Raw genomic sequence first — 15337 nt, forward strand, 5'->3', positions numbered from 1 at the left:
GGGAAATAATGGTTATTTTCAAAACCAATATGTTTGAAACTTCCTTTGCCTGAAGCAGGTTAAGGCACACATTTAATTTACTTTAGGGGAAAAAAGCTCATTAAATAGTTTTTAATATTTTAAAATAATTTAAGTAACTGCTTTCACAATGAGAAGGCTTATTAGGCCCATGTATTTACACCTGCAGAGAGGTAAATGTTTGGGTAATTAGGTGGTTTCCAATAATTCAGTTTTCAATTGCAGGGTTAATGCTGCAAACACTGTAGATGGACAGAATGAGTTCGCTGCATTTAAACATTACATTTACACTTGTAGCATTTTCCTTTCAAGTGCTTAAGAAAGAGGCTTAAGTGGGGTTGGTTTGGGTTTTTTGGGGTGTTTGGTTTGGTTTGGTTTTTTTCTTTGTTTGGTCTGTTCTTCAACTCTCCTTAATGACATGAATTGGCTAAGGAATGTGAGAGAATGTGTGTGGGTGTTAACTCTCAGCAGAGGTCCGTACTTTGGAAAAGTAAGATCTACATTCTCACTTCACTGTTGCCATGAAATTCCAAATGTCCATGCTGTGTGGTTTAATGGAAACCATGAAGTTCCTAAATGACCGCAGGTTTGTTCCGCTGTTAAGCACAAAACAAATCTTTCAAGTCATTGGCTAAGTCTCAAAAAAGGAGGGTCATGTTTTCAGGAAGGTAATCTCCTTTCCTTTTTTTTCCTTCATGGTTTGCATTTCTATGGCATTAGAAATGTGTTTCTAGTGAGGTACTGGAACTACCAGCTCACAAACAAGGGTCCTCAGTTCTCAGGACTGAAAACAAGACACTTGGAAGCTAAAGCTGTATTCATCTCTTACCCTAAGTGCAGGCCAGTGCAACAATTGTACCTTCAGGGGCAACTAATTGGAAATGGATTTAGAAAAACTAATGATTTGGATAAGGAAGCAAGTCTAAAGTATAGGTTCAAGTTTGCCCTATAAAAAATCATCATGTGTTCATTCTCTGCCTGCAACAGATTAGAGAAGAGCAAGGCAGTGAATGCCTATGCTTCATTTTGTTCAGTTTTCAAAGGAGAAATACTGGAATGAGCTAGTCTTCTGTTTTCTTTGCAAATACTAGGTGGAGTTTCCTGAAAAAGAATGTTTCAGAAATGCCCCAGTTGCTGTGTAGGACAGCTGTAAGTCAGGAGACTTTTACAGCTAAAAGCCATGTGATGGCTTTTTCCTTATTAGACACCTTTGCACTAGCCTTTTGAAATGCTTTTCATTGGTAATATGCAGTGAGTTTTATTCATCAGCCACATATATTTGCTTCCTGTTTGCTACATACCACTGTTTCTTTTGCCTTCTTCCCACACCTGTCAAAAGAGCATTTCCAGGACATAAAATTAAAAGAAACATTAGTGTATTATTACATATATTGTTAATGCTGGAGTAGAAATAAAAGCATTGGGAGTGCTAGACAGGCTGTTATTTTGAGAACTGGATATTGTAGACCAGGACATTTAACCCTGGGAATAAGTTTTTACAAAAGAACAGAGCCAAGGACACAATTTTACTGGCTTTATAGAAGAAAAGGAATATTCTCTACAAAGGCAGACAGATTCACTTCTTTCCAGACTCAAGGACTTTTACTCAGGCCAGAAGGTGCTTCCTTCTCCCTTTTGAAGAAGTTATTTCAAGAAAGAGAGCTGGGAAGCTTCTATTATTCCCCACTAAACTGTGGGTTAAACATAAAGGGAACGTCTGTTTGTTCTGACTCTGAATTTGCTGAGAAATTTTTGGAGGGGATTAAAGCATAGCTGTGCCTGAATGAGTCTAGCGTAGATGCTTAAATGGTGAGTGAATCCACGCAATCCAGTCTGTCATCTTCCTGATAGTTTCTTGACATTTTAGATTTAGATCCTACAAGGTATACTGTTGTGAATAATTATTTTGTTTTGACACCTGTTTGGCTTTGTGTTTCAAGCTAAGTATGTAAAGCACTGTTTACAAGGAGAAAATTCAGTGCTGATCTTCAGATATTAACTTTGATAAAGAGTGCAAGATGTGTAGATGCAACCTGTGGATAGCAGTTCACTTGATCGGGATGATAGGTAATAGAAAGACAATTTTTGTTGTCTTTTTGCTGTTCTTGTTTACTTTATACTACTAGCTCACTGCCTAGATCACAGGGGAAAAAAAAGATTAGAGTATGACCTAGGGCAGTGTTGCTGGGAGCCTGCCCCTTTCTCGGCTAGCCTCAGAAATGCGTGTATGTGCAGCATGCACTTAAAATGTAGCATGGTTAATGTTACATGCACCCATTAAGAAAAATAATAATTAAAAAAATATACATATAAATGTATACACTCACGCTCTTTAAGTTTTGTAAAGCAAAATCTCATGTTAAGAGGTTTGTGTTTCCCTCTGGGTGGCTGAGAGGCAGTCATAGCCCCACCACCAGATCATTTGGTGCCAGCTAGCAGTCAGCCTTCCCTCCACAGGAGACAGCTGTCTCTGATGCTCTGTCTCCTCTTAGTTTCTGCTTCTGATGCACAGACCGGGAGGAAGGTCATGGGAACACAAGGCTGGGTATTGTCTCTATCCTAGGTCCCCCAGCAGATTTTACTATCAGAACTCACCTCACTAGTTCATGCAAGGGAGGGTGGATCTGCTTCAGGCCAAAGGGAGATAGTGAGCATGGTAAAGAAGGGTAGCTGCAAACCACAGCAGTCTACTTTATTTTGTGCTTTTCTGGAATTTATGAAATCAGCTTGTTATCTTGTTAATGCTCTTTTCCCCTGCCGTCTCCTCTAACTGTGCATGTTTCCATCCTTTTCAACTGTGAAGAAAAACTTTGCTTTCCTTTTTGTGACATGTTTGCAGTAGAATAACATATTTCTTGTAAAAATGCATATGTTTACCTACTTTCATTAGCTTACATTTTGTACTTTAAGCATAAAAGTTAATGTGAGAAATGAAGAAAAACCAAACCTTTGAAATATGTTAGAGAGTATGACTTGCAGAGATAGGAAAATAGGAAATTCAATTAGTGAACAAAGCATAATATTGTTCTTAATTCATAATTTTATTCCTGTAATGTTGGCATAATTTAAGGGAATACTGGCAGCAAGTTACGTCTTCATATTTCTTTTCGTTGGGTCTTACATTAAGACCATCTGTTTAATATTTACCCAGGGTTTTATTTATTTATTTATTTATTTATTTATTTATTTATTTATTTATTTATTTATTTATTTATTTATTTATTTATTTATTTATTTATTTATTTATTTATTTATGCTGTTTCTAAATTATGTGTAAAAACTTTTCATTGAATTCTGTGAAACCCACATTATGTGGAGAGGGCACTGTTTTTCTAGCTGATCATAGCAAGGACCTATTTTCTCCAGAGAGTGAACTCTGTGAAGCAGTTTGACCTGTTGAATAAACTAATCATTGAACAAATTTTTAAAATGGGAAATGAGCATTCCGTAGGGTAAAGAGCTTAGCTGTCAGCTAAAAAGATGTTATTATGATAATAATCTTGATTATTCAAATAACATTTGTTTTGTTCAGTTTATTTAACAGTTCAGTTAAAGAAAGAGATTTAGAAAGAAATGTGCTTCTTAAACTGAATTTCACTTCCCTATTTTACAAGAATTTGGGGTTTTGTTGACTTATTTTAGAAATGCCATCTTTTGGGAAGATAGGAACCTCTTTTTGTCAAGCAATCAATTCACCCTTTTTTTTCCCCTCTGTGGAGGGGAGGGTACCTTTAAAATGAACCGTGAGTAATAAAATTTACTAAGAATATGGTCACGAATAGTGTGGTTAATCACCAGCAAAATTTTCCTGGTACAGGAAAAGCAGTGACATTATGATAATGCAATGATTCCATTTCATCCTTCAGATGGTGTAACTCCTTTAATTCCTAAAGGAATTCCTATTTTCAGAGAGGCACCTATAGAACTCTTAAAGCCACACTGATTTAAGACATCACACTGGGTCTCAGCTGATCTGGTCTCAACTGATATTGGCCCATAAGCTCATAGTTCACTCAGTAAATGTTGCCATGAAGCTGACATTGCAATACTTGCCTCTCTTAAATTTGTATGTTCACCAATACTTCGAAAGCCTTTTATCCTATCTAGGTGTTGCAGGTGGTTTGACACATACAGTTTCTGAAGGCCAGACACAATAATGAAATAATTCACTAATTTTTCAGCTTTTGTTGAGTACTGAGGGCCTCCTTTGATCACAGAAGGATCATCTCGTGTGGTGATTATATGCTTATGGTCAGGGGCCTGTTAGTCTTTCAAAGCCTGTGTGACATCATGTTTCCTTTCACAGGGTCTATTAAAACCATTGCATTCTTTTGGGAATCTGAGCATTAAACATTGTAACTTAACCAGGGCTTTGCGAAGCTTCCTGACACATCAAGTTATACAGTTTAATTTTAATTTGTATATGTCAAAACATATATTGCTTTAAATATTTTAATAACTTACTGAAGTTTACTATGCTTTAAATATGAGATTTTTTAGAAGACTGTAATCTAAATGGGAGCTCTGAGTAAAGGAATTGAAGGTATAATTCTGGAACATACAAGGCACACCAAATTACTGAAACATCCCTGTTTTGGGTTTTTGGTTGGGTTTTTTTTTAGAAAACCTAATTTTTTTAAGTTGTATTACACTTTTTTTGTTTTACAAACCAAAATGCTGAAAAAACTCCCAAATCTTCCTCTATGTTCTTCATGACTCTTCTGCTAAAAGTTTTACATACCTGATGAAAGTTTGAAGTGTTTTATGTGTCGGTGGTTTCTGGATTTTGGGCTGGTTTTTTATTTGTTTAGTGTTATATGTGGTGGTGGTGGTGTCTGTTTTTGTTTGTTTGGGGTTTTTCTGTTGTTTTTAACTTTGTGCTTTCAGAACACACATTTGGCTTAAATATATATGAAAGGATGAAATTCCATTAGCATTTTTTTAATGTTTATTCATCTAAAATACGATTGGTATGCAGGACATACTAGTTCCATTTGCCTAGTAGACTCACTTGAACTGCATATTCAACCTCACAGAAAGAGATGATCTATTACCTGAGCTAAGACCAATTCTTGGAGGCTGTGCTCAGAAATCTAGTAAGTATAAAAAGTTCTGTTGAAGTAATTATTAGATTTTTTTATTTAATTTCAGTCTGAAATATAATTGTATATTTAGATTTGGCCAAATCCAATAGAGACAGTAAACCTAGCTCACGCACACTCAAGTTGTTTATAACTGATAAGCTTGATTCCTTGCCCAGTTAATGTAATTTGGATCTTGGATTTACAGAAGACCTACATGTTAGCCATCAACTGAAACAGCGCCTAAAATATTTTTTCTAGGCTATTCAGATATCAACTGATACTTTATAAGCAATACTGCTGGAAAGCCCACTGTTTTCCCTGACCATTACTATTACAAAACTACCCTTTAGAACTCTGTTGAAGATACACTGTTTCCGATGTTGCATGTAGTCTGTGGGAGAAGGAATAATTCCCTCCTGAAGTTACTTCAGCTAAGTTTTACTGGGGATCAATGAACATTAAAGTACTTGCCTTGAATAAGCAAACAAAACTTAGAGAACGATACTAAACCTACAGGGAGCCAAATATACCTCTTCCTGGTGAAGAAGTAATCTTTCTGTAATCTAATTTATGGGGGAGTGGGATGGAGCCCTTATCAGGATTTTGGCTAGGATGTAGAAGCCTACACATCGGCAGTGGTCTATCCAGAAAATCTACGTGCATTGGCCAGTGCTAAAAGGATGGAACCCTTTGTTCTCCTCATACCGTGATGATTTTAATAATAAACCTTCATTTTGAGAAAATTAAATTGGCAGTAACATTAGTTCACTTCTAAACATGTGGTGTAAGTCAGTCATTCTTTGCTCCATCACACGAGGATTTTTTTAAAGAGACTTCTCAGTTTAATACAGTTATTTGGGTTAACTGAGATTCAGATTAGCCTGTAGGCTAATGCAACTGTGCAGATGTTCTGACTCAAAATGCAAGTGTTTGTATTTTGGATATCAGATTCCAATCAGTCAGTTTTTCAAATAGGTGCAGATAGGTTGCATAAACCATGTTTGTATCCAGTTTATGCTCCTATTTCCATTGTCTCCAAAGAGTGAACTTTAATCTACTCTTTGGTAGCGGATAGTAAAGGCTGTCAGATCTTGGCATCAGCATTTTCCTTGTCACTTCAGGATTATGAACAACAGCAGGTTATAATCTCAATACCTAGTGAACCAAAATAATATTTGTTCACTTACAAGATCTACAGTAATAATATTCACTATGAGGCCATGCATGTCCTTGACACTTCATTTTAATTCTGAGTAATGCCATTTTCCTACATGGAATCTGACTGAGGTGTTCACTATATTTTTTTCATTGCTGCAAAACTATCCACTTCTGCATCAGCAGCCTCTTCCAGAGCATGTGAGCTCCCGTTCCTTACGATTTGCTGCTTTTCACCACCTTTCATAAAGATAAGTTGTTCTATGTTCTTCCCATAAATTCCTGTCAAGAGAGGAGTCTGCTTTACATCTTAATCAGTGTATTTCTTTTTTGTTTTCCTTCCTTCATGCTTAGGACTTCTCCTGAGCTTCTACTTTCTACAGTCTCAATGTCTGCTTCTCTTTGTGAAAATAAGATTTCTTGTGTGGAAAAAATGCCCTTTCAAAGATTTTTAAAGAGAAGTGCAAGGGGACTTTTACCTGTAGATAAGCTGGGAAAGAAAATAGATTACATAACCTATGTGAGTTTGCTGTAGTTTAGCAAACCAGAATCTTAAAGGGCTATGTAGATAATCTTTTGAGTCCTGTCTTGTTGGAATTGTGGTAGTTGAAACCCATAAGGCCACTAGAAGGTATTTGCTATAGTGGCTGTTATAATTTCAATGTCTAGACACCAGTGCTCAATCCAGACTCTTCCACCATCTTCAGCTAAGAGCCCTTGAGCATCATCAGTACTTACTACATACATATTGACTTTTCAACGGACTTTTCTGACCTACTCTGTATATTTATATAGAAATATGTTTGAGAGAGCTAGTGAGCAAATTGAAGTATTCTCAAGGCATCTGTCAGCAAAGTAACAGTGAGTTGCATGTTTGTTCTTGTTTTTCTATAAGCTATCAAGTGAATCCTAAAATGTTGATTTCCATATTTTTAATAGTTCATTTGTTTTATTAGCTACACAGATCCATATTTCTAAAAATATTCCCAAAAAATATTGCATATTTGGCAGAAATGCATAGCAAAAATTAATCTTCTGAATACCTAAAGATTTTTTAATGCAAGAAAGCTGAATCATAGACACTTGCATTGTTTGCAGACCTTCCTCCTTTATGTTGCTAAGTGCTACTATTGTAAATAATTACTTTTTCCCCTCTTTCTGCTTGAAACCAAATTGCTGTTACAGTATATTTTTGTTAAGTATAAAGCGATCAAAGTATTTTACTGAATCAGTGTAATTTCTTTTTTTGCCAAAATTTCTGTGATTATTAGCTCTAGGATAGTTTTTGGTAAGAGACAAATAAATGCACTGCTGGCAAAGATCCACTGTCCTTGTTCCATTTAGTAGCAGAATGCCTAAATTGTAGTTGCGCCGGTTCGTTGCAAACAGACAAAAAGGAAGGTAGCATTTTGCTCTGTGTGAGCAGTTAGGGGGCAAGCAGACACCGTGCACCTTGACCACCTATTATGAAGCTTTTTGCTGCAATGTCAAGTGAAAGCGAGTTAATTGGGTGAAGCTGTAGAGCATGTTAGGGGCATGGTAAAGGGTTGCTGTCTGACAGCTGAATGTCAGCAGAAGCTAGTGAAGTGTGGCTGAGAGACAGAGACCTGTCACAAAGTTCATGTGGACTGTAGCACAGTTAGGGAGATGAAACGTGGTTCTGTCTCACTTTCTCCCTCATTGCATTCAAGCACCTTAAGATTTCACACTGTATGTGTCAACCCTTGTTCTCTAAGCTGTTTTCTCCTAACACTTCTGCATTCAAATGATTGGACAGAAGATGCTAATGTTTGGCAAAATGAATGTAAATATACTTTTTTCCTTTTTCTGCTAGAGCAGCAGTATACATGCAACTCAGATGAAACTTTGAAGGCTTACGTCAGACAGTCCCACTGGATAGGAATTCGGATGATGGCTGAATACATATCTCACTAGAATATGAAGGTTGACACTTTAACTAGTGGAATAGGGACTGTTTTCCCAGAAGAAAAGGCTAAATGGGGGGATCTACTCTGTGAGCTGGTGGTGCGTTAGCATGGTGGTGTGAGTCTTTTAGTCTCTTGGTTGTAGTCTTGTTCTCCCCTTCTTGCTGGAAAGAAATGGAGAACTGAGAGGGAACCATGAGAGAGCGACATACTGATCTAAGGCAGTGAGAAGCTGTGGGAAAAGTCACATAGTAGGAAAGCCTTCCTTGGAAGCAAGAGAGGCATCAGTTAAAGGCAGCGATGATCTTACACACTGCTGTGAAACATAGAGTGGTGTCATAATACTAAGTGTAGTGTACCTTTCAGTGTTGTTTGCAGCATGCAGCACAAAGTAAAGCAATAGTCATTTGGGCTGGCCACCAGGATTCTAAATAAATAAATAAAAGTTGCTTCCATTCTTGAGAGAGTGGAAAGACAATGATGGTATCATGGGCAAAACGTACTAAAGAATTTGGAAACTTGGATTGAAATCAAAACAGACTGGTCATTTCACCGTGAAAAAAAGAGCACAGCATTGTGTGTCTAATACTTTGGTACTATCAGTGCAGTGCAGAGAATTTGATCTAAAAATGGGAAACTTCCCTGTGTATTCCACTGAAGCATCTTGAACAATGACTTGTGGTCTAGGCTGTGTGTGGAATTTGGCCAAAATTTTTAGAAAACATCAAAATTAGCAATGCAGAAGCAAGTTATTTGTCTTTAAGCCAACAAAACATTGAAGATAAAGTGTTCATCTGGTGTGATAATCCATCCAATCCTGTGTGTTCTTCAAACATACCAGGTTTAAGTATGTTTGAATGAAACAGAATTTTCTTTTAGAAAAACAAATACAATATATAATGAAATCTTTCTCTTAATTGCTTTTAATTGAGCCTCCAGAGTGTGATTTCACTGAACAAATTAAATGCAAAAGCATTAGGAAAGTAAGAAAAAATTGTAATTTGCAGATATTACAGACTCCTGTTTGTTTAAAAACTCCTGAAAGTGGAAGAGGGAATTCTTGATAATGAAAAAAGCCATTAGTATTGTTGGCTAGCAGCACCCAAAGTGTGCTGTGTGTCTACCTTCCTGACTTAATATGTAATGAGTTGGCAGCCCATAGAATTATTCTCTGATAGCAAATTGTTTGCACAATCCAGGCAGGAGTGCTGACAATTAAAATTTATCCTGAATGTTACCATTTTCTTATATTGTGTCAGAGCACCAATTTAGTTCTACTGCTTCAGCATACAGAATTGCAAGATCACTGACATGGGAAGAAAACTTTCCAGTTTCGGCCAGCATACAATTCCTACTTTGAAAAAGTTTGTAACTAGCACTGTATTGCACTGATATCCATTCCCAAGTAATACTTTCCATTTTAAATACCTGTTTGTAGCATTTTATTTGATTATTTCACTGAGAGTAAGAAATGGCTCTTGGAGTTATTTTTAACAGAAAAAAAAAAAAAAAAAAAAAGGCAACAAGCAACTCAGTTTTGGAAATAGCAGTTTGAGTAGGAGGTTGTGAATGATCTGACAATGTACATCTTTCTCTATAGGGAAATTGGGTTTCCACATAAGTGCTGCAAAATGGTTATTGAAGACAGTGGTTCTTTTTTTAACACTTACTGGAATTGATATTGCAGAGTGAAATGATTCAAGCTGCAAGGATAGCATAGGTGGGAGAAGCTGAAAAGAATATTATTGGCTATTTGATTTGCTGTCTACTGGTATTACTGTGTATTTGTATGTACTGGAGTTGGGCTGAGAGGAGTGAGTATCAGAAATCGATTGTGGAGAAATATATTGACTGTTTCTCACTTTTCCCCCACCATATGTAGTTAAATTACAATTCTTCCTACTCTTGAGAAACTGTGCTACTGTCTTTCCAGAGATCTTAGGGGTTGCTAGAATTCTGAAGAAACTACAGCTTGCTCCTCCCTCTGCACTTCTGTTTACTGTCAGCCATCTTCATACACCTAAGTATGTCCTGTGTTCTGGTGAATTCCAGATCACATTTTGGCCTCATAATTCAACAGTTGTATTGCATTTACTTTGAGATATAACACTATACTTGTTATTGCACCTACATCATCACAGACAGGTAGGGAAATGTCATAACTTGTATTCAGTATTAATCTTTATGCTCTTTTGTCTCTTATCTGGTCTCTTCTGATTCTAAGCAGTTTCATGGCTTTTTCACCTCAGTTGAAGTCAGCTGTTATTGCACGCATAAGCCAGAAGCCTTAATGCACAAAACCCTTATCACTATTTATTACTCTGATTTTCTAATAATATATATTTTTAATAAGGTAGCATGTTACATATCAGAAGAAAGCAGAAGAGAAGTTTGGGCTGCTGTGTTTTGAAATTGAGTATTTGAAAGCAGTTTGAAGTGACAAAAACTCGTGGTGGGAGACCTGAGAAGTGGAAGAAGTTTTTGTAATAACATACATAGCTGAGGGAAATTGAAAAGCTGTGAAAATTTTCCAGTAAAATTATCTTTGTGTAGATTTTGAAGGCTGAAACTGTTCTGACTGATTTGCAGCTGCAGCTGTAGATTTTTGTCCTACAATTGAAGATAAACAGTATACTTGCTACTTCCTTATGAAATTATCTGTTTGCACCACTGTCGTAACACATGCATAGTTGTCTCATTTCAAGTGTCCAACTGTGCATATTATTCCACAAATATGGATATACAAAAGCAAAATGGGTATCTTTGATCACAATGTGATGCTATTGGGTAGGCTGGCATTGCAATAAAAACATAATATAAGGGTATTGTAAATTATGGTATGAAAATATTCCCTCACAATATCATCATAAAAAAGTAACCCACTATAAATGAGTTTTAACTGTGGTAAAACAGCTCATATATCATGAGACAACCTTTAAACTAGATCCTAAATTTGATCGTAGGTTAGTCACAGAGCACCCATGGAGAAGAACTGTTTTAGAAGTCTTTTCCACGTCTAGTAAAAAATTGCTTGAGTTAACTAAGATTTAGAAAGCAATTACTCCATAATATAGACTAACTTCTCATATTTTGTCTTTGAGAAAACATGTTTTATAAAGTTAGGCTATCAAACTTTGAAAAATGTGCACAGGACATGACCAATTACTATATTACATAAATATTTTGAAGGCATATTTTTGCTAGACATATGTGTTCTAAATATCTATTTACCTGGTGACATGTAACAGTTGAGACGGAGTCATGTACAGCTTACAGGGTAAATAAAAGTGCTGTGCTAAAGATTTACCCAAACAGACACCTTATTTAAGATAAATAATTCCTCTTTTAAAAATTACCTAAATGCATATTTATATGATGGATTATCACCACAGCTCTGGCATAGTCATTTGAGTTTGTCAATTTAATACATGTTTTAGAAAGGTGTCTAAATACAATAATGGTGAAAGAGGTCTGTTGGGGAAATTATAACTGCCTTTAAAATTCCTCTGTAAAGGTATGTGTTCAGACAATGAATGTTATACCAGTTCTGAGTATTTTTTTCTTCTATAGAATACTATTTTTTTATTCATCATGAGGTTATATAAAAATATTGGATCATAACAGTTCTTATGAGTAACAGCCAATTTTTTTTTACATCAATCACATTGCTATTAAATCTGATTTCCCTTCTGTTCAATGACTAGTATTCTGTTCTTTGTAAGAAGTAGAGCACAGACTCTAGATAACTAAACCAGAGCTTTTTTTTTTCCCCCAACAGTGAAGCTTTTACAGTAACATAGTCTATTGACTTGCTGCCAATCATTAAGTTTCATACATTTTTTTTGCAACTCTCAAAGGAAATCTGATTTCTTATCTCTTTACTGGGATGTTGATGCCATATTCTTCAGAAAAAAAACCCCTCACTACAGCTTGGAAAAGAGTAATATGCGTGTGTAATCATAGCATAAGATTTTTCATTCATTGTGGTATGCTGATTAATTTCAACCCAGTTGAAAGCAGTAAAAACCAATATGTTTAAATTTGTCTTCAATATTTGTTATCCAGAGTAAAACCCATTTGTAGCTTACAGCTTATTGATTTAAGTTTTTTTACATGTGGAAGTTTTTTTGGAACATCACAAGTTGTTTGCGTATTTCAATACTGTTGTAATGGTTTTAATGAATGATCTTATTTTAGAGAGAATTTTGTGTGTGTGGTCAGCTGATTAAAGTATACAAAGAACAACAGACTGTTAATTGGTGTAGTAGCCTTCACTGAGATCCCATTTCAGGTCTGCTGGTACAAACGGAGCAAATCTCATTTGTGCATTGGCTTTTTAGCAGTTCTAATTTGGTAGAGAGTTGACCCCAGAAGGACGGAAAAACCGGAGTGTTACAGATCTTACCTGCTAGTCCTGCTGGTTATCTCATCCTCATCTGCACTATAATTTAGAAAAACTCAAGGCGCGACCTCATTTTAACTACGTACTTGAAACAGTCATCTAAATTTGCTACTGTATGGGTTCTTAATGAAGGTCTAACATAATCTGGTTGTTTACAGTGGCTGCAATACAGCTTGTGGTGAATCAGGAAATAAAAGAGTCCATATCAAAGGGAACTGTTGAAGTAGGTGTTAGAGGCAACAATTGATTTTTCTTCAGCAACAGTAAGAGAGGAAAGGGGAATCTCTCATGAATGTGTCTTTATATGCATGATTGAGACTGGATTTGTTGAAATATGAATATACACATACCCTTCAGCTTCTCTCCAGATATCTATGAGTATGTGTATTGGAATCTGTGTGTCTGTATATATGGGTTTATGCCTCAATGTGTGTGTGTGTGTTTATATATCCATGTATACTCTTCCTTAAATGCTGAAGAGAGAGTGTTTTAAGCCCAAAGATACTGAATGGTCATTTAGTGTGTTAATTTTTTTATTCCATAATTATGCTTTGTATGTGATGCTTTCACATATGTTAAAACCTGATGAAATGTTTGTTATTTTCACATCTTGTAGTGCATTGGTAAAGGGAAGAAGAGCAATATGGCATTGAGTTTTCTTTTATTTGTTTAGGGGAATACAGAATGTCTTTCTTCACAATTTTTTAAAGAATTATTAGTACTGATATACTAATATTATCCATAATCTTTCAAAGTAGGATGCCTGATGTTTTGGTCCTGGAAGTTCTTTAATGTTGAATTTTAACTAGTCTAACTTTTATATCTGTTTGACTGAATGTTGAGACTTATTGAAGTATGAGTCATGTTCCCATCAATGTACATTCAGTGTATATTTTCTGGGCATTTTCTAACAGGCTAACATTTGAATAGCATTAAGTGTATGATTTCAATTGATGATAAAATACATTTAAAAGTAAACAAATGCCTTCCATGGTTAGCATGACGTATGTTTCCTAGTAACAGTGACAGGGAGACTGTGGAAAAAGTTTGTTTATTTGATAAAAAATAAATCTGGTAATTATAATGAACAGGGGTAAAAGTTCTCGATAAGTATTTGTAGCACTTCAAATAAAGTAGGTTATTGTTTTCTAACACTTACTAGTGAGGAATACCTGAGAAAATGTCCTTTGTTTCTTTTTATTAAATATGACTGTTGGTTCTCAGGTACCAAAGTAAGTGTTTAAAACAAGAAGCAAACACTTGCAAATACTTCATATACATACCTTTGTGAAAGGAATTTAACAGTAAATGTAGATTCTCTTTTGGTTGTTTTTTTATTCTTTATTTATCATTCCAGGAAACAAGAGGTAGTTCAAACATCAGCATGGCTCCAAGCTAGAAATTCAGCCTGACCAGAGTTCTATCCCAGACTTTTTGGCATTGCAAGCTGAACCTGACACATCCATCCTACAGTGTTATGCAAAACAGAGACAGTTCTCTGTCTTCAATCTGTATCTTCAGCCTGGATGTCACATCCAATCCCAGAAGAACAATGAAAAATGGATTTTCAGATTCTTAGTATCAATAATCTTCTAGAAGGGAAAAATTGTATTAATGTAAAATGATGCCATTAAAGTGTAATTTTGTTGCTATCTTTGAACTGGAGTTCAGCGCTTGTATTTTTTGACATTAATTTTATGGTTTTATGAAAATGTGCATTTGTATGTTCACATTTCTGCACTTGTCGGTTTTGCATACTGAAGCAGTTATTTCTTTAAACTTTTATTTATTGCTGTTGTTCATTTTTTATGTAGTATATTTTTAAATGTTAAAGAATGACACATTTTGGGTAATTTTCCTCAGTCTTAAAAAAAAAATCAATAAGCCATTTTAGTCTCTATCTATCAAAGTTGTTTCATACTTGTCTATTTTAAAGCAGGACTGCAATACTTTAATAGGATTGAGAGAGCTATTTGAAATGTATGCCAATGATTCCTGTCATTTCATGGCAGCCCTGCCATGGTTCACTGAGCCCCCTCTTTTCTCTTGTCAGCTCAACTGAAGACAAGCATTTAGTTGCAAACTTTAAGCAGGTTGTGCAAAACAGAAATGATGTGACTGCTTCTCTTCCTGCACAATAATGTCACTGCTGGTCAATGTGAGAAGGTCAGGTTGCTCCTTGTAAAGCTACATGATACCACTTGCCTATTTGAACAAGTTAAGTTAACCACTGAATCTGGTCCCTGCAGGCACTGAAAACTCACCCTTTTATCAAGTCTGCATTTCATAAGAAAGAAGAACAATTGTGGAGGGAGGATTTCTGATGATATGTTTATATACTTTATAAGGACAGTTCCCAAACCAGTGTTGCAGGTAATGTATTTAGTTTAAACTGAAAGACTAAAAAGTAATGGCTGTTTTCAGCTTCAAATAGACTCCTTTTTTGTTGTTGTTGGTAGGACCCAAGAGTGACGCCCATCTTTGATGCTGACAGAATTTAAAGCAAGGCCATTGCCCTGCATTTTCTGCCTTGTAGCACACAAAAGTAAAATTGTATGTCAGGCCGAGATGTCGGGGAGCTGACAAGATGCCCCAGTGACATTTCAGCTGGAAAGAGCAAGTGTCTTGCAACCAAGTGGTCAAATATCAAATAATAGGTCAAGCAGGAAGGAGCTGAGTTCTAACCACAAAGAGGTTTCTGGTAACTTACTTGACAAGCTTTTGGGTGCTTTGTGGCTTGACAAAGTGATGTT

At 35.8% G+C, this 15337-nt stretch overlaps 1 protein-coding gene across 1 annotated transcript in view; it reads left to right on the forward strand.

Annotated features, from left to right (window-relative positions):
* CCDC171 (coiled-coil domain containing 171) overlaps positions 1-14244 on the forward strand; it is a 155176-nt gene extending 140932 nt beyond the window's left edge. Inside the window, exon 24 of the mRNA XM_017732891.1 lies at positions 13942-14244. Within this exon, the coding sequence (XP_017588380.1) occupies positions 13942-13983 (42 nt within the window). The 3' untranslated portion in view covers positions 13984-14244. The remainder of the gene's footprint in view (positions 1-13941) is intronic.
* Positions 14245-15337: the final 1093 nt, after the last annotated feature.

The sequence above is a fragment of the Corvus brachyrhynchos genome, unplaced genomic scaffold (genome assembly GCF_000691975.1).
Source record: "Corvus brachyrhynchos isolate BGI_N302 unplaced genomic scaffold, ASM69197v1 scaffold194, whole genome shotgun sequence".
NCBI lineage: Eukaryota > Metazoa > Chordata > Aves > Passeriformes > Corvidae > Corvus > Corvus brachyrhynchos.